The sequence below is a fragment of the Parasteatoda tepidariorum genome, chromosome 3 (genome assembly GCF_982258835.1).
Source record: "Parasteatoda tepidariorum strain Cologne lab strain chromosome 3, Ptep-v5.0, whole genome shotgun sequence".
Lineage (NCBI taxonomy): Eukaryota > Metazoa > Arthropoda > Arachnida > Araneae > Theridiidae > Parasteatoda > Parasteatoda tepidariorum.
The window spans coordinates 20,821,358-20,844,967 of record NC_141757.1 but is presented as its reverse complement, the minus strand read 5'-3'; the positions used below and the strand labels follow the sequence as shown (position 1 = coordinate 20,844,967).

General features: G+C 26.9%; 1 protein-coding gene across 4 annotated transcripts in view; it reads right to left on the bottom strand.

Annotated features, from left to right (window-relative positions):
* Window positions 1-410: 410 nt before the first annotated feature.
* The window catches only part of Alg9 (alpha-1,2-mannosyltransferase Alg9), a 32,510-nt gene continuing 9,310 nt past the window's right edge, over window positions 411-23,610 (bottom strand). For 3 of the 4 annotated variants that reach the window (XM_043045436.3, XM_043045434.3, XM_087158929.1), the window contains 14 exons: window positions 22,847-22,981; window positions 20,892-20,962; window positions 20,103-20,265; window positions 18,376-18,437; window positions 16,392-16,479; window positions 16,193-16,298; window positions 14,887-14,975; window positions 12,781-12,894; window positions 11,198-11,269; window positions 9,816-9,945; window positions 7,896-8,043; window positions 6,902-7,031; window positions 5,687-5,814; window positions 1,778-2,157 (listed from right to left, as the gene is read on the bottom strand). In XM_043045436.3, coding sequence (XP_042901370.1) covers window positions 2,028-2,157; window positions 5,687-5,814; window positions 6,902-7,031; window positions 7,896-8,043; window positions 9,816-9,945; window positions 11,198-11,269; window positions 12,781-12,894; window positions 14,887-14,975; window positions 16,193-16,298; window positions 16,392-16,479; window positions 18,376-18,437; window positions 20,103-20,265; window positions 20,892-20,962; window positions 22,847-22,981 — 1,566 coding nt within the window. In that variant the 3' untranslated portion in view covers window positions 1,778-2,027. Of the gene's footprint in view, window positions 2,158-5,686; window positions 5,815-6,901; window positions 7,032-7,895; window positions 8,044-9,815; window positions 9,946-11,197; window positions 11,270-12,780; window positions 12,895-14,886; window positions 14,976-16,192; window positions 16,299-16,391; window positions 16,480-18,375; window positions 18,438-20,102; window positions 20,266-20,891; window positions 20,963-22,846; window positions 22,982-23,610 lie in introns of all 4 variants that reach the window. The other variant, XM_043045432.3, reaches the window with a different exon arrangement.

Genomic DNA, 23,610 nt, shown 5'->3' with positions numbered 1-23,610 from the left:
GAAAAAAAATTTTCTGCTTGTGGCAATAACAATACGAAAAATAAACATGTAAAATTTTACCTCAGACTAGACCTTTCAAGTTGGGAGCAGAATTCGTATTAACCAGCCACCGCTTGAGATTCAAGCCTGGGACACTGTATTGGGCACTCTATCTCCTGAATCACCATGGCTCTAATAAATTGGCTTTCATATAACCAGCGCTCTACTGTACTTTAAAATACCAATAAAGGTGAAACAGATTTGCCATGAAAAGTTTCTCCCACAGTAGTAATTAATTTAAATTCAATGCAGTAAATTTTTTTTTTTAAATAAGACATCGTCAGCTGTTGATTTCAATAAAATAAAAAATACGACAAGTCGACGTTATTTAAAAAAGATGATACATGTTTGGCACAAGAGTTTATAAATGCAAGTCAAAATCTTTTATTATATTTCTGGAATACAAAGTTTTAAAAGAGTTAATTCAGAAAAAAACTGATTAAAAATTACTACAAATAGCTTCAGTAAAAATAAACTACACTTAAAAAATGTATTTTTCATTATAGGGTTTTTAAATATATTTTTTTCAATGTCTAACGTAAAGAAAAGCTAAAATTTAGTTTGCAAATATAGCTATGACATAGCATACATCTTGCATAACTAAATAATTTTTTTAACACATTCACAAAAGATTTTTTCTTTTTAACAAAAATTGTTTGAAACAAATTCTTTCAATCTTTAGGAAAAGTGCATGAAAAAAATAAGTTTTACGACAGAAATAGTGCAAAATATCATGAATAAATATAAAGCCATTTATAAATTTTTAAACAATATCATCAAATATTCATAGATTAAAAACTTAATTTAAAAGAATTCTAAGCATATCAAGCGAATACAACTATTAATACAAGTTGGATTGATTCATAAAAGAAATATATTCAAAGTACCCACATCAATTATGTAGGTAGGTATATGTTTGTTTATTTTATCATGAGCAATATATATACCATACATAGATTTTCACAAAATAACTTAATTTAGTAACAGAAAACTTATGCTTAAGTAATAGAAAAAATAGAACCAGCCAAATACAATTTGGATTAAATAGAGTTTATAATAGCATAGTTTATGAATTGAGCAGAAAAAATTTAATAGTATTAGCTAATTAAGAAAACAAAACCAGGCAAACAAAATTTTAGTCAAGTTAAAAAATTTTAAAAATAATAATTTATGTAGTTTAAGTACAACTATAGCATAGTTGATTCAAAAGTTTATAATGTAAGTTATAATAAATGTTTGAAAAGTTTATATAGATACATTATTTCTGAAAATCTTGTAAATTATATTTTCCTAACAATTTTCTTTTAGATTTGTTGCAAATTGGTTGCTCAATGGAGTATAATAAGGTTAATGAAATTTTATGTAAAAAAATATATAGCATAAATGTAGTTAAAAATAATTAATAAACTTAATATTTATATAAACTTTACACCAAAAGCGGGCTTTTTTTTACACTTAGAATATTGTTTTTAAAGGTGAACAGAATTAAAATTTGGAAGTTTCGCTAAAGAAACACTTTAGATAGATTAAAAGAAGAAAGAAAGGAAAACAATTTAATACACCTAAAAATCAAAACCAAAGAAATGTGAACTCTGGATATAAAACAGAATTTACAATTCAGAAAAAAATGCGCAACCCATTTAATTTAGAGGCGCACAAGCTTTTTTTCATATTATAGAAGGCTTTCAATACTTTCTGTGGAAAAATTAATCTTACAATACTATTATTATAATTATACTTTTTTTGCTTCCATTTTTAATTTGATAACATACTCTGAGCTCCAAATCATGAATCTATTTGTTCTGAACAAGTTTTGATGAAATAAATTGTTTTTAAGAAATCGAAAGTTCTTTAAAAAAATTCGACAGGAATTCCAGAATTACACAGCATTCATATATCACATAACACAGAATGAAACACTTAAGTAACACGTAACACAACTCTTCCATTTGTACTTATAAACATCTCATATGATAGATGACATCATGTTAGTGCCATTTCTTTTTCCTAACTATTCGATCTTTAATGTTCACTCTTTGAAGTAAGTTATAATCAACGTATGTGCAGTAAAGTTCACTTAAATAAGGGACATAAAAAGCTCTAAAGAACTGATGAGATCTGAAAGGAATTATGAATAGCATTAAATACAACACAAATAAATTTATCAACATTATTGCTTTCTAAATATACAGAGTGCTTCTAAAATTCTCATACTCTCGAACACATAAAATAAATCAAAGAAAAAAAAACTAGAATAAATTAAACAAATATTACATCATAATATTTAGGCAGATAGTTGTAAAGTGATAGAATGGATAACACACACCTATTATTTTATGCTGCTACTATTTATGAAAGATCGAAGGTAATTGTAAGACTGATTTTTAGTCACTGTGGGGAACATTTATAATTAATTGAAAGAATAAAACTAAACAAACATATTAGATGCAAATATTCAGGTAAATATAGTAGTAAAGTGGTTTATAATGAACAAAACAGAAGTTTTATTTTATTATGCTATAATTTATGAAAAAAAAATAAAGGTAACTATAAGAGTAATATTTAATCACTGAGGGGAACATTTGTTGTCAGCTAACATAAATGTCTATAGTGAAATACTACTTTCCTAATATGGTGGACAAAAAAATTTTATTCCAGTAGAGCAATATTTTCTAATAAATGTTATATCAACTTTTTGTAAAAATTGTTCGTTTTTAAAATTGATAAAAATTAGTATATAATTTTATAGATATAATAATTTTTTTTTATTTCCAATGAGCTGCATAATTGGTCTTGCCAATGAGCAGACCTAGTGCGTTCTCCAGAGGTGGTATCCACTCTTTCAGGACCACCACAATGGGTGAGATACTGTTGGTCATGTTAATTTGGACGTCAAGTTTCTGCCACACTAGATGGCAGCACCGAGACTCTATTTGGATGCTAAAGTGCACTAGGAATTTAATTTTGCCGGAAATGCCAAGAGCCAATAAGGCACTCCAGGGATCTTTTACATGCCGCATAATCATACGACATGGCCGCTGAGGATTTTCTGCATCCCGAAAATCCAGTGTCTGGTCCGGGGATCGAACCCGCAGACTTGGGCTCAGAAGGCCGATGACAAACCAACTGCTCCACCCAGCCACATAGATATAATAAATATAAATTCAATTTGAATAAAAATATACTTTAACGGATATTAATTTACTGACTTTTAAACTTTAATTTTTTTATGCACCAACAGGATCGTACAAAAACGACCTTCAGGACTTATCTGTCTCTGAAATATGACTTTTTGTTTATTATTACTAATTGATTGATACGATAATTTGAAGTTTAACATCGCCAAAGGAAGTATTTCATTTGAGGACACTATTTTGTGATCATTCTCTCGCTTGTGATCATTCGTTCTTCAATTCTCAATCTCAATCAATTTCAGAAGCAAGTCTTACATATTTTTTTATTGATTCATTAACATTTTTAACTGGTTTTGAAAAAACAAAGCATTAAACGTTTAACTTTAATTAAAATTTCAGAATGTGTTGTTCCTGACATTGATAGTATGAATATAAAATCCTGATAGGTTTTATATTCAATCAATATTTTATAAATTGTATTGAGCATAGTGTAGAATTATTTTATGTGGCTTTGCAACATTCATTAGAATATTTAGGCATGATTCTTCTCTAAGTTATAGTAGTATTTTTTTTTAATGTAAACTCAATATTTTATTTTTATTTACTTTTTTATTATTTTAATACCGATATGTAAAAAAGATGATGATGCTTAACAGCTGAACTTTACTGTTGAGGAAATTAAAATTGTACGGGCTGAAATTACATGAGATCTTGGCACACTTGAATATGAAATATACATAAATAATTGCAAGCACACAAAATTATTGGAATTTTGGATAATAATTAAAAATTTTAATAATCTATACATAATAATAAAAGCGGCTGTGTGTGTGTGTGTGTCTGTAATCACAATATATCGCCCCAGAAGCCTCGCCCAGGCACGAAACTCGGCACATAATTGTGTTTTGACATAATGAAGAAGTATTTTTTTTTCTTTTTCAAAAATTTGGATTAGTTATTTAGTTATCAGTCATTTTGTAAGTCTATGCTTTTCGTCTGCTTTTTCGTCTTCAAAGAGCCATATTCAAAAAACTATTAAAAAATGCATATACTTTTCCCCACTCTTATAAATGTATGCTAATGCGAACCTTACAATTGAAATATTAATTTTCGACAACTTAAACCAATAATATACGAAGGAATTAATAATTTAATTGTAAAGTTCGCATTAGTTTACATTTATTAAAGTGGAGAAAAGTTTAACTTTTGTATTAAAAATGTGGCAACATATTCGATACGTAAATAGAACGCTTCGCTTTGATATATTTGTCGCTGTTCATAATTGTTATAATAAGTTTTTCTTCTTCTTTCCACGCTCTATTTTTTTTCTTAAGCGAAGACGATAATTTTTGTAGCGATATTGTAGTACTTTGTACAACTAAAAATTCTTTTCACAACACTTTAAAAATATTTACTTTATTTTCTTTATATATACAGAGAACAGTCGGCAAAGAATTCGATTAGGTTGAAAAACATTTCGCTAAAAAGGAACGAATTCCAAAAGAAAAAATAAACAACTTAAAGAATAAAAATGCTGATGCCAGCCAATTTTTTGAAAGTTAACTTAGAAATAACAAACCAAACGATGTTAACAAAATGACGTAGAAAGCGCAACTAGATCAAAATTATACAAGCACAACTAGATCAAATTATAATACCTGAGTGCTTGACGTAACAGATATAGAAATAGAATTTGATACCATAAAAAATTATATAGAAATAAAAATTGATACCATAAAAAATTTATTCGTTTTCGTGTTCTTTTCATGTATTTGGCATTTTAGTTTTTTTTTTCTTAAGCGTTGTAGCTATATAATTTCAAACATCCTCAAGAGCTATAACACATCTGCAGCAGAACTGGATATGAAGACAAAATTGCAGGACAGGAACACTTTAATTGTCCACTAATCTTCAGATTTCCTGCTATGTTTTAAAAAACTTTATTTGTGAAAACCTTCAGCATGGCGGACAGCTGGCCGCCTTAGGCGGCTAGTTTAATAATAAAAGTGGTTTACATTTTAATATTTCTAATCGAAACTTTAAAAAAAAAGCATATTACTCTTTTTGTTATTACGGTATAATTTCTGCTCTCAAATTATCTTCAGTTACATACTAAATCCTGATGGGACTTAAAACTAATTACAAAATTTTATGAGCAAAATTAGAAAATATTGATTATTAAAAAAATATTTGCTAAGGAGTAAAACAAAATGTACTTAATGTCGTAAAAAAGCTTTACCTATTTTTTTTATTATTTGGTAAATAAAGAGTTAATCAAAATTGAATATTAGATTACATCTTTCTGAATTCGAACTGATTAACATGAAAAAAAATTTTATGTACATCAAACTCAAACTAATTCTTCCGTAATTTTTCGGGAGTTTAAATTAAATTGCCAAACTTTTTGATGTTCGTCCTGGTTCCTTTTCTGAGATCAGTCTGTTCACATACATGAGATCACATACTGAAGTACTTACTCACATACTTATTTTAAAACAAGATTTCATACTAACCTAGCAGCATCAAGAAACGGGACTGAAAATAACACTTTCCAGTTGGGATCCCTAGAATATCTTGGTTCCAGTTTTGAAAAGTGGGGAAAATCAGAGTCCACAATATAATCACACTCTTTTATATTCACCTAAAAAATAGTAGATGCATTTAAGACTTTCATACAAACTACACTATAAAATTTTTTTAACATCTTTTAAAGCCCTGTTCTTATTATTCATACCCTTTCATAAAATATCACAACAATTTTGTATTTAAACACAGATACAGTGAAACCTTTAGGGAAGACCAGGCTTCCTCTATTTACGACCACTTTTGGAAAGCATGGAATTTTTTTACGGTCTTTGTTTTGAAGAAAACCTGTTGGAGAAACCAGCAAATCCTCTCCAAGGGACCGAGCAAACCTCAATATGAAAAAGGTCAAATAAGGAAACACAAATAAATATCAAAATAAAAAGTATTAACAAAAGAAATAAACAGATTCAAATGTATTCAAAATATTTGTGAGCGGATCTTATTTGGAGAGCTGATTTTGTCGATTGCAGAAAAAGATTGACAATCTCATGTTACAGTCAGAGTACTCTAAAGACGATGCCATCAATGATTTAGTTTTAGAGTTAAAAGTTAAATTAGAAAAAAAAAAGTTTTTTTTTTTGAAAAAAACTAAGCATATCAATCAACTCTCATTTTTCAAAGTAAACTAATTTTTATGACATAAAATAAAATGCAAACTTAAACAAAAACATAATTGTTTATTCAAACTAAAGGCAAATAACGTTAAAGAGCACAAAAATATTTATAAAATACAGACAGCTGTTTCGGATGCTCAAAGGGACAGTGCAACAGTTCACTGATGAAGGTTGCCCTTTAAGCATCCGAAACAGCTGTCTATATTTTATAAATATTTTTGTGCTCTTTAACATTATTTGCCTTTAGTTTGTATTTTAGCACAAAGGTCGTCCACTTGTGTATTTATAATTGTTTATTCATTTAAAGTAGTTCTATCATTCATCTGAGTAAAATTAAAATCGATTGTGAAAAATCATGTACCTTTGATAACATTTTGAAGTCAATGGAAGTAACCCCTAAGAACGATCAACCATTAACGACCATTTTAGTGGGGAAAAAGAGAGAGATCGCTCCCAAGAGGTTTCACTGTATTTGATGTGTAGGAATTATTTCTGATAAAAGGTTAAGAAAGGGGACATAAAACTCACATATCTTGATGGCTCTTCAAGATTGAGATCGTTCATATCTGAAGGAATGATTCTTGTAGCATTTGGTAATGAAGAATATGGCTTGGGTAAGTGACCTTTAAAATCAGACTGCAAAAACTGCAAATTCCAACTGAAACAAAAAATAACACAAACCAAATGTTTACAATTATATTAATATATATAAAAGATTATCAGCATACAGAAAAGATGATTAAATCAATTTAAAGTTATGTGCTGTGATTAGTCAGAAAATGTAACTTTTCAATGTACTCTTCAATTCAAAAAGAGCTAATCCTTCCACCTATATAAACACAATTTCTTTTTAGTTTTGTTTAACTACAGGTAATTTGAAAAATTTTGTTTTTCAAATTACTCATTAAAATATGTTAAATTCAATCTAATTACCAAAGTTAAGATTTGTAAATAGTAAAATTTTTTTTCAAAGTGTACTAAGTTCAATTTGTTTAATAGATTACAATAAAAGAAATAAAACAAAAACTATGAATTACCTAGCTTAAATCAACTACCATCTTATACATCTACATAGGTTAAAATGGAGGATTAAATATAAGGAGACCACTAAGTATGATTATGGTGTTATGCGTACCTCTTCTGCCACAAATATATCTTCATAAAAATAACATAAAGCTTGAAAACTAACAAAAATTACCAGCTATATCTATATTATTTCACTGAAATGTTTTTTTAAAAAAATTAATAGAATTCTATACTAAATTTAAAGACATACACCTTAACTCACTAATAGAGAAATCATTTGTCCACATTTCAAAATCTTACAATTATCTGATTAAAAAATTAAATAATTAAAAATGAATTCCAATACTGTGCATGGTAATAAAACATATTGTAATATTTTTATATAACAATAATTGTAATATAACAGAATTAAAAAATATATATATTTTTAATATTTATTTTAGTTTTACAATTAAAAATTAGAATTACAGCTTATAACATATAAAAGTAATCTTACTTATCAGGTAGAAAGAAATGGGAAGGGAATCTGTACCATTCTTTACCCACACATACATTAACAGGATATTCAGGAGGAAGTGGATGAAGATTTTCATTATAAGGATATGTTCCAAGTTCCATAAAAACTTCATTAGGAGCACGATATCCTAGAAGATAAAATTACACATCATGCATGATTAAACAAAACCATAAACGATTTTATATACTGTATATATTTAAATAATCAATTAAGTTATATATTTGAATACTACGTTTGTTTTCAATAGAACACGTTCAATATAGAACTTTTTACATCTGCCCTTCAAATATTTGCTTATAAGTCAAATATCTGCAGAAAACCGTTATTAATAATTAAAGACAGAAGAAAAAGAAATAACAAGATATTTTCTCCCTTTTTGTTGTTATTTGCTTGTAAGTCCTTTTTTCTCCAGTGATCACTTTGTTACACTTTGGAAACTCAAAGTCCTTAGGATCTAGGACTTAAATATTTCTGAGTCCTTTTTAAAACAGGAATTCGCTGAATTTCAATGTAACTATTAAAATTCATATTTGCGGTTATTCTACGTATCGATATACAAAACAAGAACTAACAATTAAAACTTATATTTGGACTGATCAAACACATGCAATTTAAAGGAAAAGCAAAGATTTAATTTAATACTCAGAATTTTTCTAATTTCTTCCTTCAGCTTAACCCCTTAACTGCCGAGTAAATTTACGCAATTCACTCCCCAGTGCCACCGTTTTTCGCTCAAGTGTACTTTCTTACGTGGTGTTTCAGTGGGGGGGGAAAGATGCATGCTTTGCAATTTTAGAACAGTTTACTTTTACAAGACAAGAAAAAGGAAAGAAAGAGAATACAAAATTTAAATTAAATAATAAAAATACAATATAAAAGATGTTAAAACTTAGCTGTTGTATGATAAATACTGAAACATGGTTGGACACATAAGCCAACATCGCATTAATTGCACTGATAGCGGGATTCACGCCGAATTTTTTTCTTGAACAAACAGCACATTTTCGCGATGCATTTGAAGACGTTGATGGAAAGAATAAAAAGCACCAAATACACACGGGAAACGAAAGAGAAAAAAGAATAAACCCGACCTTACTCAAAAAGAGACAAGGCAAATGAATAATATATCACTTTTCCATAACATCCTTTACCCATTCCCCCCTCCTCCGAAATTAGTAATACATTTGCAAAGCAAACACTTTCAAGGCCAGTTTACTGCATTCTGAAGTAGGGGGGTTGTTACATTTATAGCAGCACAATGGAAAGCCTCGTACTTCGGGTAAGTGTATATATACGCCTGCCGCAGTTAACGCATCATCTGGCCGCGACGTATATATACGCCCGTGGCAGTTAAGGGGTTAAGAAAGAAGAAGAAACATTTATTTGTTTTCATTCAAAGTTAGGTTACAATTTTCTCTCCATAAATTGGCTAGAGGACTATCTTTTCCTCATGCACATACATAAAACCCAGTTTAAGTAATTAATTATAATATATTGATACGTTATAAACAAGTTTCTCAATTTTCTTTATCAAATGATTACTTTGTTCTTCAATTATTCAGATTATATGAATCAGGTTTGCTTTCAGTTATTCAGAACAACTGAAATACTACGATATATTTAGATATCAAAAGAATTAGACATTAAACAAATACAAAACAATATATTTTTAAATAATGAATAGTAAAATTCTTTGTTTTCTAGTTTCTTTAATTTCCAGTTTGGAGTTTGTATGTTGGTTTAATATTCAAGCATAAAATATCAGATGTTAAAATATATATTTTATCAACAAAACATAAAAGACAAGTAAATATTTTGTTAATGTTACATAATAAAATAATCTAATCAAAACCTTATCAAAATATTTGAAAAGGAATTAGCTGTAGTTTAATTTATTACCTTTATAAACTGCAAATATTCTTGATGTTGATAATATTGTAAATAAAATCATGATGGACACGGATATCCAGCTAGTATAATCCAAATAATCAGACATTTTCTTCTTACCAAAGAGATAATGATATATTCTCTAAAAGAAAAAAATAATACATTTTATGCAATAAAATTATTTTCATATCAACTTTAAATGTTTGAAAACAACTAATATCTACGCTCTATAGTAGGACCCCCCCCCCCATTAGTGTGACCCTTCCATTATAATAACTGTTATAGAAAGTCCGGTTTGCTGACGCAATGTTATGCTCATTTTACAAAGCACTTTTTACAACAAATAAAGATCGCGATATAATTCTAATTGCAGAACAAAGTGTTCTAATTTAATGACATAATTCTCATGAAGTAAAACTTAAAATAAATTTTTAAAAAAAGCACTTAATGACTGGCTAAAGTTTATGAGCAATATTAAAAGTATGTAAATGTATTCTTAACCTTACTTGGATGAAATAAAATTTTTACTTTAATGACATAAAAAACTACACATTATTAAGTTTCATAATTCCATTTAAAATGTAGCCTGTTTTTTTTTTCCAAAATAAGTCCTGTATTTATGAAATATAAGTAAATATTAGCCCTAATTTTATGTAGTCACAATATAGTAACCTCATATTATAACATCTGCTTTTGTTTGAACCACAGGGGTCATTATATTGAGCGATGACTTTATTAGTTTAAACAGCTAATGGACAACACAGATACAACAACAAAAAGTAATTTAAATATTAATCATGTATACTCCAAAAAATTTTTCTTTGTTTGCATGAGATAAGAGTACTTTGCTTCCACCAGTACAAGAATACTAGTATAACCAGAAAGAAAAGCAATTTTTTTGAAGTACATTTTTTTTAATTATGCTCTACCCTCAATCAATATTTATGATTCTTACTTTAAATAATGAGTCTCAAGAATCAATGTTGATATCTATGTACCAAGTATCAATGTATCTCCAATAATTAATTGATGATAATTCACTAAGTTATAGATTTATAATTTAAGCAATTTAAATATAGACCATCCTCATCATATTTGGCACGACAGCACACAGTGAGCCAAGACCTTCTACTGAAGATTCTTTTAGGAAAACCTATTTTTTTTTACCTGGACTGCCAGTTTTTTAGTCCAATCACTTTAATATCTGATTCAATGGAATTGAGTTATCATTGTTTTGGCCTTCCTTTTTTTCAACTATTAAAGGACTTAGAAACAAAAATTTTCTACGAGATTCTTTTTCACTCATTCCAGTAATATGAGCAGCCCAGACAGAAATTGATATGTTTTCATGTATACAAAGAAGTAAGAAAATAAATAAGAAAACACAAGCATACCTGTAATGAATCGATACCAACAGCTCCACCAAGACAGATCATAGGGAAAATGGGGAACAAAAATCGTTCTTCCTAGAAGAAAATCATCACGAAGAGTTCTGAAATACCAGAGTTTTCAACTAAGTCTGATACATAAACTTTTAAATTAATTTATTAAATATTTTTATAATCTTCAGATAAATATATATAAGATACTTTTTCCAGTAAATAAATATTAAATTTTAAAATACAGTCAAACCCCGCTATAGTGAAAATGGTTTATAGTGAACTCCCGGATATAGTGAAAATGGTTTATAGTGAACTCCCAGATATAGTGAACTCCCGGATATAGTGAAAATGGTTTATAGTGAACTCCCAGATATAGTGAACTCCCGGATATAGTGAAAATGGTTTATAGTGAACTCCCGGATATAGTGAAAATGGTTTATAGTGAACTCCCAGATATGGTGAACTCCCGGATATAGTGAAAATGGTTTATAGTGAACTCCCGGATATAGTGAAAATGGTTTATAGTGAACTCCCAGATATAGTGAACTCCCGGATATAGTGAAAATGGTTTATAGTGAACTCCCGGATATAGTGAAAATGGTTTATAGTGAACTCCCGGATATAGTGAACGAAATGTTTGCTACTGTGCCTTACTATACACATATAATATAATTTTTTGCGGTATAGTGAACCAAAAAGAAGAGAGGAAATTGGATATTATGAACTTTTTTCTATCTTCGACTGATTTTTTTCCCTTCATTTTTTGGTAATTTTGAAATCTCTACAAAAAATACATATACCGATTTTTAAAACCATCTATTGAATGGAATGTAGCCATAAGCATATTTTCTTGTTTGCTTCTTCTATCTCAGTTTCCAATCCCTAAGTGAAGGCTATCCCTAAATTTTTTGTACACAAGATGAAGAGTAATAAAAATAAAAGTTAACACATTTTTGTTACTACATGTTGATATTTAATCATTTTTGTATTTCTTTTTATTGGTCATTTATTTAAATAATGTGTAATAAAAGGGAGCAGTTGGGAAAAATTAGTTAAAATTGTTTGCAGTACGGATATAGTGAACTCCCGGTTATAGTGAACGGAAATTTTGGTCCCTTGAAGGTTCACTATAGCGGGGTTTGGCTGTATATGTATTGAACATATAGTAAAAATTTTCAAAACATGTCCTTACCATTCAAATGCACTGTGGTTAAAAAAAAAACTTTTAACAATAAAGTTATAAAATACTATTTTAGTTTTATACAAAAAGAAATATAAAGTAAACTATAAAACTAAAATAGTCTAATGTTCTTTCCTTACACGTGTTAACCAAAAAGTAATGATAATTGATCCCACAAATAAAAATAAAAAACTTTGTGTAATAATTTTATTTTCAATTCACAGTTAAAACACTTAAGTGACAGTTTTAAGAAACAGATCATCTATTGCCAATTTAGATTTTTCATGGTATAAAAAAAAACTTGAGACGCATTTACCTCATTATGTGATATTAGAACATTCAAGAGTAACTAAGCAATTTCACAAAATGAAAAGCTTTTTAGAATATATAGATACCTCTAGAAACAAGAACTAACCTTGTGAGCAAGTGGAAAGAAAAATAGCATCCACAAATACATGGGTACAAGACATAAAATTAGAGATGGTCCCCGAGATGGCTTTTGTACACCTTTCAAAGCATTCCATAGATACTGTAAAATAAAGTAGCAATTTGTTTCGCTTGAATCTTTTACATAATTTCTAACAGTTAATTTATAAAATTTAAAACAAACTTACATTTTATTAAACTTATAATATTTAAAAAATTATCAAACTTAACACATAAAGTTTTTTTCAAATTATAAAGTGATTGAGATGAGATACAAACTATATAATGGCTCGAAATAAAAATCAGGCCATTTTTAAAAAAAAATTAGGACACTTTTGGGTACAATATACACAATGGACTATTTTTAAGAAAGGGAAACAAAGAGCTAACAGAATATTGTAATCCACTCTTTTGAAAAACTCATTTTATGCAGCATATTTTTTCAACTGTCGTTAACTTCTAAAAAATATTTTTTTTTTAAATAAGGGCAACTCTCAATATTTTCAAGTAAAAAAAATTAAGGTTGAAACAAGTTGATCAGAAATAAATTTTAAAAAACTATACAATTTTGCACATGCATACAGTGAGAAATTTCATAACCTGAATTTACTTGACTGTGGATATAGATTTCTCAATATAAAAATAGATCAAAATAAGTGTAATGTATGGTGTAGATTGTAGTAGAGAGACTTTTGTTGATTATGGCAGAAATCGAAAAATTAATCGAAGATGTTTAATGCAGATGATGAAAACTGGATAGTAATCATAATAAAACTTTTGTTTTGTAGCAGACCTTGAGGTGCAAAAAAGAAAAGAAAAAAGAACATTGTTATACAAGTGACGTTTCAAGTAAAATTAAAAATTTTGAATATGAATAACGACAGGCCATTGGTGTCAAATCCTCCATGACCTGCCTATTTTAAAACCAAATCAAAAGCAGTATTTAATCAACATTTTTGGAGTACAAAAGAAATCCATTATAGGCGCCTTATACAAAAAGGACACTGCCAAAAGAAAAGTCAATTTAGCCAACCTCATGATATCTCATGTTAATATTTAAATTAATTGGCTGAAGATTTATGGCCAGAATGTTTGTTGAAAATTAAAGTAAACCCAATAATGAGTATGCTAATGTTTAATGTGGTTGAAGAAAACGAGGTTAAAAAGAGATTTTAATGTTTTCTTGCCGTGACATTGAATGATAATTAGCTATACACTTGCATTGAAAAAAGAAATTAGAAGTTACATTTATTGAGAATGGAAATATTTGCATTAACTCATTATAAAATTTAATTAAAATTAATTACTTGATTTATTTGCTAAAAAAGGGATTAGGAATGATTAAATTTATGAAATAAAGAAAATTTAAAGGCTGGGAAATAAATAATATCTATAATGGCATCCCTGTAATTTTTTTTAAAAAAAAATTTATAATTATAGTTATTTTATAACAACAATAAATTATTTCAAAATAAATCCTATGTAACCTAAATGCTAAAAATAATTACATTACAAAAATAAATTATAAGTAAACATAATGCATTGTAATCTGGAAACAAAGATTATCAAAATAAAAAGAGAAAAAAAGAAATTAAACCATTGCTAAAAAAAATGGACATTTAAAAGTACTTTCAATTTTGAAATAAATAAAATGCAAAGTATTAAAAATAGAAACAATGTTTTCACTACAATTTGAAGAATAAGAGAAAAAAGTTAACAACTCAAAAATTTACTACGACAATTAGAAATCGGACACATAAAGAAAAAAATTTCAACAGCAAAAATGCTGAGCTTCTTTTTCATAAGAATATCAAAAGTTTGAAGCAAGATTGACAACTTGAACAATTGAATTTTGCAATTTTAACTAGTATTATTAATTAGAATTAAAACATTTATACTGAAAATTGAAATCTTAGATTCGTAAAATCCATTATTTAAAAATATCCATTATTCGGTGAAATTACTAAACATTCACAAAAATTAAGAACATCAGAACTAAAAGCTAAAAAACAGAACAAATGACAAAATATTTAATGTCAGGAAAATCATAACTACAAACCCCCACGTAATAATAACAATAAAAAATTATACTTACCAACAGAGGTAACGATCCCAAAGCCAAAAAGAAAACAACATTGAAATTTAATATGCCATTTTGGAAATAGTATGTCCATGGCTCAGTACCTATAATATCAAAGAAAATATTAATTCAAATGAATCTAGAAACTATTTATTTTATTTTATTAAGACACTAGAAAGTTTTTACAACAAAAATTAATAATTCATTTTTAAAAACATTATGCAAAAAAGCATAAAAAACCCTTGTATAAAAAATGATAAGCTTATAATTTATTTTATACTTAAAAATAGAATAACTTCAATATGTAATTGCAATAATTCTAATTTTGGTATAATATGCTGGCCCAAGTGGCTGCGGGTTCAGATCACGCTCAGGGCATGAATATTTCTCTCTGTGTGTTGTCTTCTGTTGTGTGAATGTGCCATATTCTATTAGCGGTATCTGTGGCAGTGTAGGGTGGGTAATGTTACTCATCTCCGTAAGGTTTACAGGTGCCCACCAGGTAACGTGAAAAAGCAACATTTCCGGCATCTTCCAAGGAAAATGAACAAAAGTTCAGCGCCTGATGTTCAAAAAAAATTGGTTTGATGATGCTATCATAAATAACAAGGGTTCAAAACTTCACAAAAGAGAGAGAGAGAGAGAGAGAGATAATAATCATAACAAAATTATAATGATGTAATTATAGCTTTTATAAATCCTCATATAAATCATCATTATAATGTAATAGTAAATTCATTATAATGATGATTACTCATCAAGCTCAAAAAAGTAAATGATCTGATAAATTAAATAATATACGATTAATATTAATGATTAAATATGAATAATGAAATGAAATATTAATGATTCCTCCACTGATTGATTAGGTGTTGAAATTCCAGTACATGAAAACTCTCTTAATTTTAATATTTTTTTACCAGAAATCAGCATTCATTGAGAAATTTTGCCTCTTAAAACAGTAATTTATTTGATTAAAATGAAAGAATATTTAAAAATTATTCACTTCTGAAATAAGGCTCAGAGAATGCAGGGGGAAAAAGTAATTCCTTTTAGATGCATTTTGACTACTGTTTTAGTAATCGCATACATGCCCCATGAAAGCACATCCAAAAATAATAATAAAAACTCAGATTTTTCAGTTTTTTAAAAAAACAAATAGTTTTATCAAACATTAGGCGTTAACTACTTTTTTTTAGGGACTGTGGCATCCTAGATTAGTAGACTCTTGGTAATACGTATTAAATTTATACGTTTATGTAAACAAATAAAATAGTACTAGTAAACAAGTATCTCATACTTAAAAGTAGTAAATACACACCATACAAATTAGCACCATGAGATGTAAAAACATTATACAAAACAATATTTAGGGGTGCAAATACAAGTTTTCCAAAATGTTTGGTGTCGATTGGAATCATTGGTACCTAAAAAAAAAAAATAATTAAAAAAAATTATGTTTTTAAACAAATTAAAAAATAACAGTAATTTCATATATCACTCTAATAAATTTTGCTTACCAAAATAAGAAACAACGAAATGACAGACGACTTCATAAACAATGGAAGTTTTTTCTTTAGAACAATCATATCAAATGCGATGGGTAAACTAAATAGAGAAAGATTATTAATGCACTAAATCTATAAGAGGGAAATTACTTATTACAGTTTATGACCCTCAGAATGATTATTACATTATTTTACATTTTTGATTACTTTTAAAATCTTTTTTTGCCATTTAGGGCATTTTTTAAAACTTTTTTGATCATCAACATCCTAATCCTGATTATAACTAATACAAAAAAAAAAAAAAAAAAAAAAAAAAAAAAAAAAAAGAAGAAGAAGAAGAAGAAGAAAAGACTCATCTGCAATTCTATAGAGGCAATGTTATTATGTTATTTTAACAATGTCAATGCAATCAGAACTGAGGATTCAACGACAATTTATTAAACAGGAGTTGGGAAAATTTACTTGACAATCAGAAAAAAAAGACTTTGACTTTATAAAAATTATTCAGAGAATTATTTATAATTTGACTACACAGTTTACAAAAATATTCCTGTGTTTCTCAGCAATTAAAATACAATTATACACCATTAAGTTGTAAGTTTTATCAATAAATTAGCTTGAGAATCATAACTATCATACCAAATTTTATTAGCTAAGTTTCAAAGTTAATTTTAAAAGAATGCAAATGAATTTATTGTATCAATTGAAATACTTTTAGGATTGAAATAAACTTAAATTGAATGCATCATTTATAGTAGTTTAATCATTTATAGTTGTTAAAACTAAATTTATGTAAGTAAAAAAATTTATAAAAAGAAAATGCAGATGAATTTAATATAATACGTGCAGTAGTTTCCAACAACGTTATGAATATTCATTAAAGACTCTCCTTTTCCAATGTTTATACATGTGTGAGATATTAATATCTAGATCTTTTCCTACAAACGTTATATTTGTGAAGAAGGTTTCTACAATTATTTTTTACATTATTTATGTGAATTTTGCATAAAATACCTTTAGTTCTAACAATAAAAATATAAAATGAAATTAGTATTTACTTAGTAATTAAATGAATACTTTCCTAAGATTCATAGAAATTTTTATTGGCTAATAAGTCAGAGTCAGATTCATAAAAAGTTTGGAGTCAAACATTAATATGAATTCCACAACTCCGACTTTAGCAAAATTAGAACACATCTAAACTCAACTTCTTTTTTTTTTCATTCTCCTGAAATTTATTTGACAAACAAGCACATATTAAGCATTTCTATGTTTCAAAAAAGTCATACTTTTTTCAAACAAAATATTTTTGTATCAAACTGCTCTTTAACATTGTTTCCAGACAGATACTTAACAAGTTTCTGGACTTTTCACAAGAAAACAGCACAATACACGCAAATCTGTTATTGCTTACAAGAAAATCTTAGTTTTTATTTTTTTTAAAAATCCAAAATGCTCTTAAAAAACACTCTCTTGAAAGATTTGAAAATAGTTGTACCAACTTAAATATTATGCTGGTAGAAACTACTAAAGTAGAATTTGCTTAGACTTTAAAATCAGGAGGTAGTATCTTTAAAAAGGAAATAACCTATTTTATATTAAAAAAATGTAAAAAAACACTTATAAAAATAAAAAGATGTAATATAATGTAAAAACAAGCTTGACAGCTATCTTAATTTGCATTTAGATTTTAAAAAAATCAATCAATAAATAACAAATCATCATTGTACATTAAAATCATCACCCTTTAAATGTCAAAATTTTTTTAAAAAAAAAAACAACCTCCAAATTCTAAATTGTAGGTTATCTAAGACAAGTTTTGTTCAGAATTCTGAACTTGGTTTAAAATAGTATTAACATTCAAGTGACCTTCTGCTGCCATTTAAAAAAACTATACCGAATTTTTGAATATTCTCAAAATGCAAACAGTATTTATTCTTAAACCCACAGTAAAATAAAAAAATGAAATGCATAATAACATAAAAAGCTATCTTACCCTAAAATAGCTGCAAATGGCCAACCAACTAAAGTACTAACTGCAGTAGCAAACACTGCTAACTAAAATAGATAATGATGAAAGAAAACAATTAATTGTAAGATTTTTGTGTGCAGATTAATTAGACATCAAAAATCTTAAAATATAATCATAATAAATTTAATAAAAATATAGTAGAAGGTGGTCGATTATCGGAATTCTATGGTGTTTTATTCAATTTGGTTAATGAAAATATTTAATTAAACGGAACACAGACTTTTCAATTAATTCTTACATTTTAGATTCTTAGAAAATTGAGCTTCCCTTTCTCCATAAATCAGGGTGCATAGCCAGATTTTTCAACAAAAAATAAGTACCTTTCATGTACTTTTTAAGCACTGAAAAAAATATTTTTAATCACTTACCAAAACAAAATCATAATTAGGATCTGTGCATTAATAAAAATGATTTTTTCGATCATTTAAAGTTCTCAAATTATGAACATAAAATCAAACAAATTCAAAAACATTTTCACTAACTTCACATAATCATGACAAAATAACTAGTTTCCGAGAGAGAATGCAGAAAAAATTGAGAAAATCATGCATTTTTTGTAATTTAGAACGACAATCGTCACAGCAAAGAAAAAATCTCTTTCTAAAAGATAGAAAATTATGCACTTTTTACTAACTCCGAATAAAAAAAGCACCTTTAAGTGCTTTTAAAAAATGTAAATCAAAAATAAGCACTTTTTAAAAATGCTATGCACCCTGTAAATAATAATTATAGATATACTGAAATACTATTATTTTCTTAAATGGAACTGGGATAACTTTTATCTACTAAAAGGTACCTTCTACCCAAGCCTACCTGGGATTATCAGGTTTATACCGAAATTCCTTAGGTGCCACTCTGGCCCTTCCTGTCATACTAGGTATAAGGTTTTATATATACATTCCAATGAAGCTAACACATGAATAATTGAAAAAATTAATTGATTGAAATTATGAAAAGTCAGATATACTCAGCACATTCAGTAATCTACTTTTTGAATTACAAAGCAATAAAAAACGAGAGGAGCTAAACAGGCCTCACCTGACTTTCTAGTGCTAAATTGTGAATTCAGACATTATATTTATTTAAAATAAAAAATTTTTTAACTGTTCTACTAATTCAATCATATACAAAAACAATATTCTCTAAAACAGGAATGCACAATATGTAGCCAAAAGTGTAACAAGCAAACTTGGACACTGAACTGTCTTAAATGCTATTTTACATTTTATTTTATAAGCAGTTTGAAAACCTTTTTTTATGCATATTCAAAAATTTATCAATAATTTATTTTGTAAATTAAAGAAAGTTCAGTGATGAACAACTGTTTCCTACAGATTTAAATACTGCAAATTTGATGTTTAAAAGTGAGCCATGTTTGGAAGATTTTATCTTTAACACAGAAAAAGATTCCAGTGTTTCATGCCATATTTAATAACTATAAATTGTTAAACATTCACTTCACTTATTTTGACCTAAACTTCATTTCACTTATTTTGGTCTAAATTAATACAACAAAAAAATCAAAAACACGTTTAGTAAAAATTCTGCATTAAAGAGTTAAAATTTTTAAAAAAAACTCATTGTACTCCCAAAATATGTAGGACCTTGATCAATGCAACACTCTACAACAATTTATTTATTTGGTCTCCAAAATATTATTATAATGAGGCATAATTGTATTATAAACTTACTTCATATTTCTGTAGAAACCATGATGATAATGCAGCTGTTGATAGATACATTGAAAATGTACTTGGCAAAAAAGATGTAGATGATCTAAACATTCCTGCACTGACAGCCAGTAGTAAAATTAATATTCTACCAATGTTATTACCAAAATGCTTACAAACAGCCCTAAAAATAATGTTTAAAAAATGTACAATTTACTTTATACTGCAGAAAAAAATGACTTAAATTGTTGGAATTGAATTTTCAAAATGAATTATTTAATTCAGTGAAGCATAAAATTATGACTGTTAAAAGTTTTAACTTACATTTTGTTAAACCATAAGTTAGCAGAAAGTTCGAATTTTGAAAACAACATAGTAAAATTTGAAGAAATTACTGACAGAAAAATATAGGAAATGTTACTAAATTAAAATCTAATAAAGATGATAGCACAAAATATTTTTTTAAATAATGTCCATATGCAAAAAATGGTTGAATAATTATTTAAGTTAATTGCTTTAATCAAGATTATTATTTTTACATTTGTACTTTCAAAACCTAGCTTAAAATAAACTTATAATCAAATTTATTAGATTAATAATAAAAAAAGTGAATTCGTGTTTTTGGTTTCACATAAATTTCAAATTATAATCATAATTAAAGTTGTATTTATTTTGTACATATTTTAACTATATTTATAATAATTATGTCCTTAACAAAAGAAAAGTGAAAAATGAGAAATATATATGCCAATCTAATAAAATAAAAAAAACTTTCAGTTTATTTAATGGGAAAATAAACATTATACATACTGGTAAAAATATATATCACACAATGAACAGCAAAATGCAAACAAGCATCTCAGACAGTAAAATACAGCAAACTGAAAAGAGAAAGAATAATTACTAAAAGAGTAAAACTTGTGCTTGAGAAATTTTATAACACAATTTTATAACATTTCTAATAAAGTTAGAGTACTTAAGTGTTCAAATTTTCTTTTTACGAAATTCAATATAATTTTAAAAATATGTATTATATTTTAACCACCCAAGAATAGAGCCCATCGAACTCAATTATCAAAGGGGTGAAAACAGGGAGGGAAAATTCTAACTATACTTCTAATCATCTTTATTTAATTTTCGCAAATAAATTGATGGGGGATATTTACTTTATTTCGCTGTATCTTTCAATGCATTTAAAACACAAGGCCATCATCCAATCACAATTTGAGATATAAAGCATGCAGTATTTTAGATTCATTTTTAATTTTTTCTGACAAAATTATACCAATACATTTTGCTATCAGCAGTTTTTTAAACAAACTAAATAGTAAGTAGGTTACAGTTTTTAGACTATTATGAAATATCTTTGTTTTAATGCAATTTTTGCTATAACAATTTTCAACATCATCCAAATCGATTTTCCTCGGTTTAAATTGTTATAAAATTAAATTTTAAAGAATCTGAAAACTGATAAATGTGTAGTTTTGAATTACTGATCCAAAACTACCAGCTGAATTCACTTATTGCTTAACAGTTTTGAAGAAAATTCTATAGATTTTATGAAATTTAGAATAGAAGCTCTAAAATCCGATCAAGAGCTATTTCTCATAATTAAATAAAGCAACCCCTTTATTCTTCTCATATTACAGTCAAATAATACTATATCATCAAAAGTTTGTTATATACAAAAAAAAATTTTTTTTTTAACCTGAAATCCATGATGGTGAGCATAGAGGGCTTTAAAATTCAGAAAAAGCCAGAACTTAGTGGTTTGAAAACATTTGAATTTAATTAGCTGAGTGTAAATCCGAATTTCTCGAGTGACATTCATAATCAAATCAAATCTAATTAATCCATTAGAAAATATTACTGTAAGTACCTTTTTATCAAATCTTACAAGAACATTCAAAAATTAGTCATAGATAGTATTTGTTATTACACTTTAAGACAATAATGCCTCAGTCAGGTAAGGAAAACTTATTAACTTAAACTCAGATATGAAAGACAAAAATATAAGTTAATAAAAAATTACTGTAAAAGTCTGTATAAAAATAAATATAAATACTGTAAATAAAAAAAACTGTAAATGATAATTTATTAATATATATATATATATATATATATATATATATATATATATATATATATATATATATATAATTAACAAAATATAAGTAACTAATTAGAAAATTTTACAACATTTAAATGTTATTAAATAAAACACCTTTAACATTTAAATTTCAGCTATTAGTTACATGAAATATAAGTATAGAGAAGTTTTGTAAAACTTATTTACTACAACAAAACACAAAAATGAAAATCTATGAGCACTTAATTGAAAATTTGCACTTTTAGATTTTCTAAGAGCATTCAAAAATTGATCATGAGTAGTATTTATTATTACACTTTAAGAGAATAATGAATCCGCCAGAAAAGTAAAATTTTCAGGCTTAAACGCAGATTTGGAAAAAAGAAAAAAACTACTGTAAAAGTCTGGGATAAATATTAAAATTGTAAAATAATCAACTGTAAAAAAAAACAAACTAATTAAAAAATTTTAAGACACCTAAATATTATACAATAAAAAAGCATTCAAATTTTTAATATTAGCTCTCTTAAATATAAGTATAGAGGAATTGAATTAGGAAAGATTTATTTACTAAGGAAAACAACAATGAAAATTCATAATCATTCAGTAGAAAATTCACACTTTTGATTTAACATAATTGTTGGGTGATTTGAATGGAATAAAAAAACTAACATACTTTATTGGATTGAAGGACAACTCCATAAAGATAACAAGGAACTGCATGCAACCATAAATAAGCATAAGAACGAATAGCATATTGTGGTGAATACTCCCATGTCTGAAATCCTTTTCCATGTAACAAATAATGCATCTGTCGAAATAAAATCATTTTCATATTAGTATTAATTTTCTTTATAATCATAAAATATGTTTTTATTCAATAAATAAATAAATAACAATAAAAATAAGGGCTAATTTTTCAACCTAAATTTACAGTGGTGGTAAGATTCAAAACTGGCTATCAGTAATCATAAGTATTACACAGAAATATATTAAGTTACAGTTTACGGAATTCAGATGAGCAATTTTAAGGTGTATATGCTACTTAATTCTATGTAGATACACAGTATTAAAAGACTATGCATGAATGCACTATTAAATAAAAAAGCAAACCCTTAGCTTAACTAATTTTTAAAAAATATGCGGCATTGAAATTTTATATTTCATTATAAATGATAACTTATTTTAAACAGATTATGGGGGGAACTAAAGAAACCCACAGCTTTTATTACTCAATTGTAATCTTGACTATGAAATCAAAATAATTAAAAGTAAATTGTAATAGCAGTAGGTACCTCCGAATTTGAGTTTGATAATTTGACAGTTATTTATATAATTAAATTATACCTCCTATTTTTCTCTTTTACATAAGTTCTACAGTTGTGTTAAATTCTCAAATAAGCAATACCAGTATTTTCCTTACTACTTTTTATTTATTAG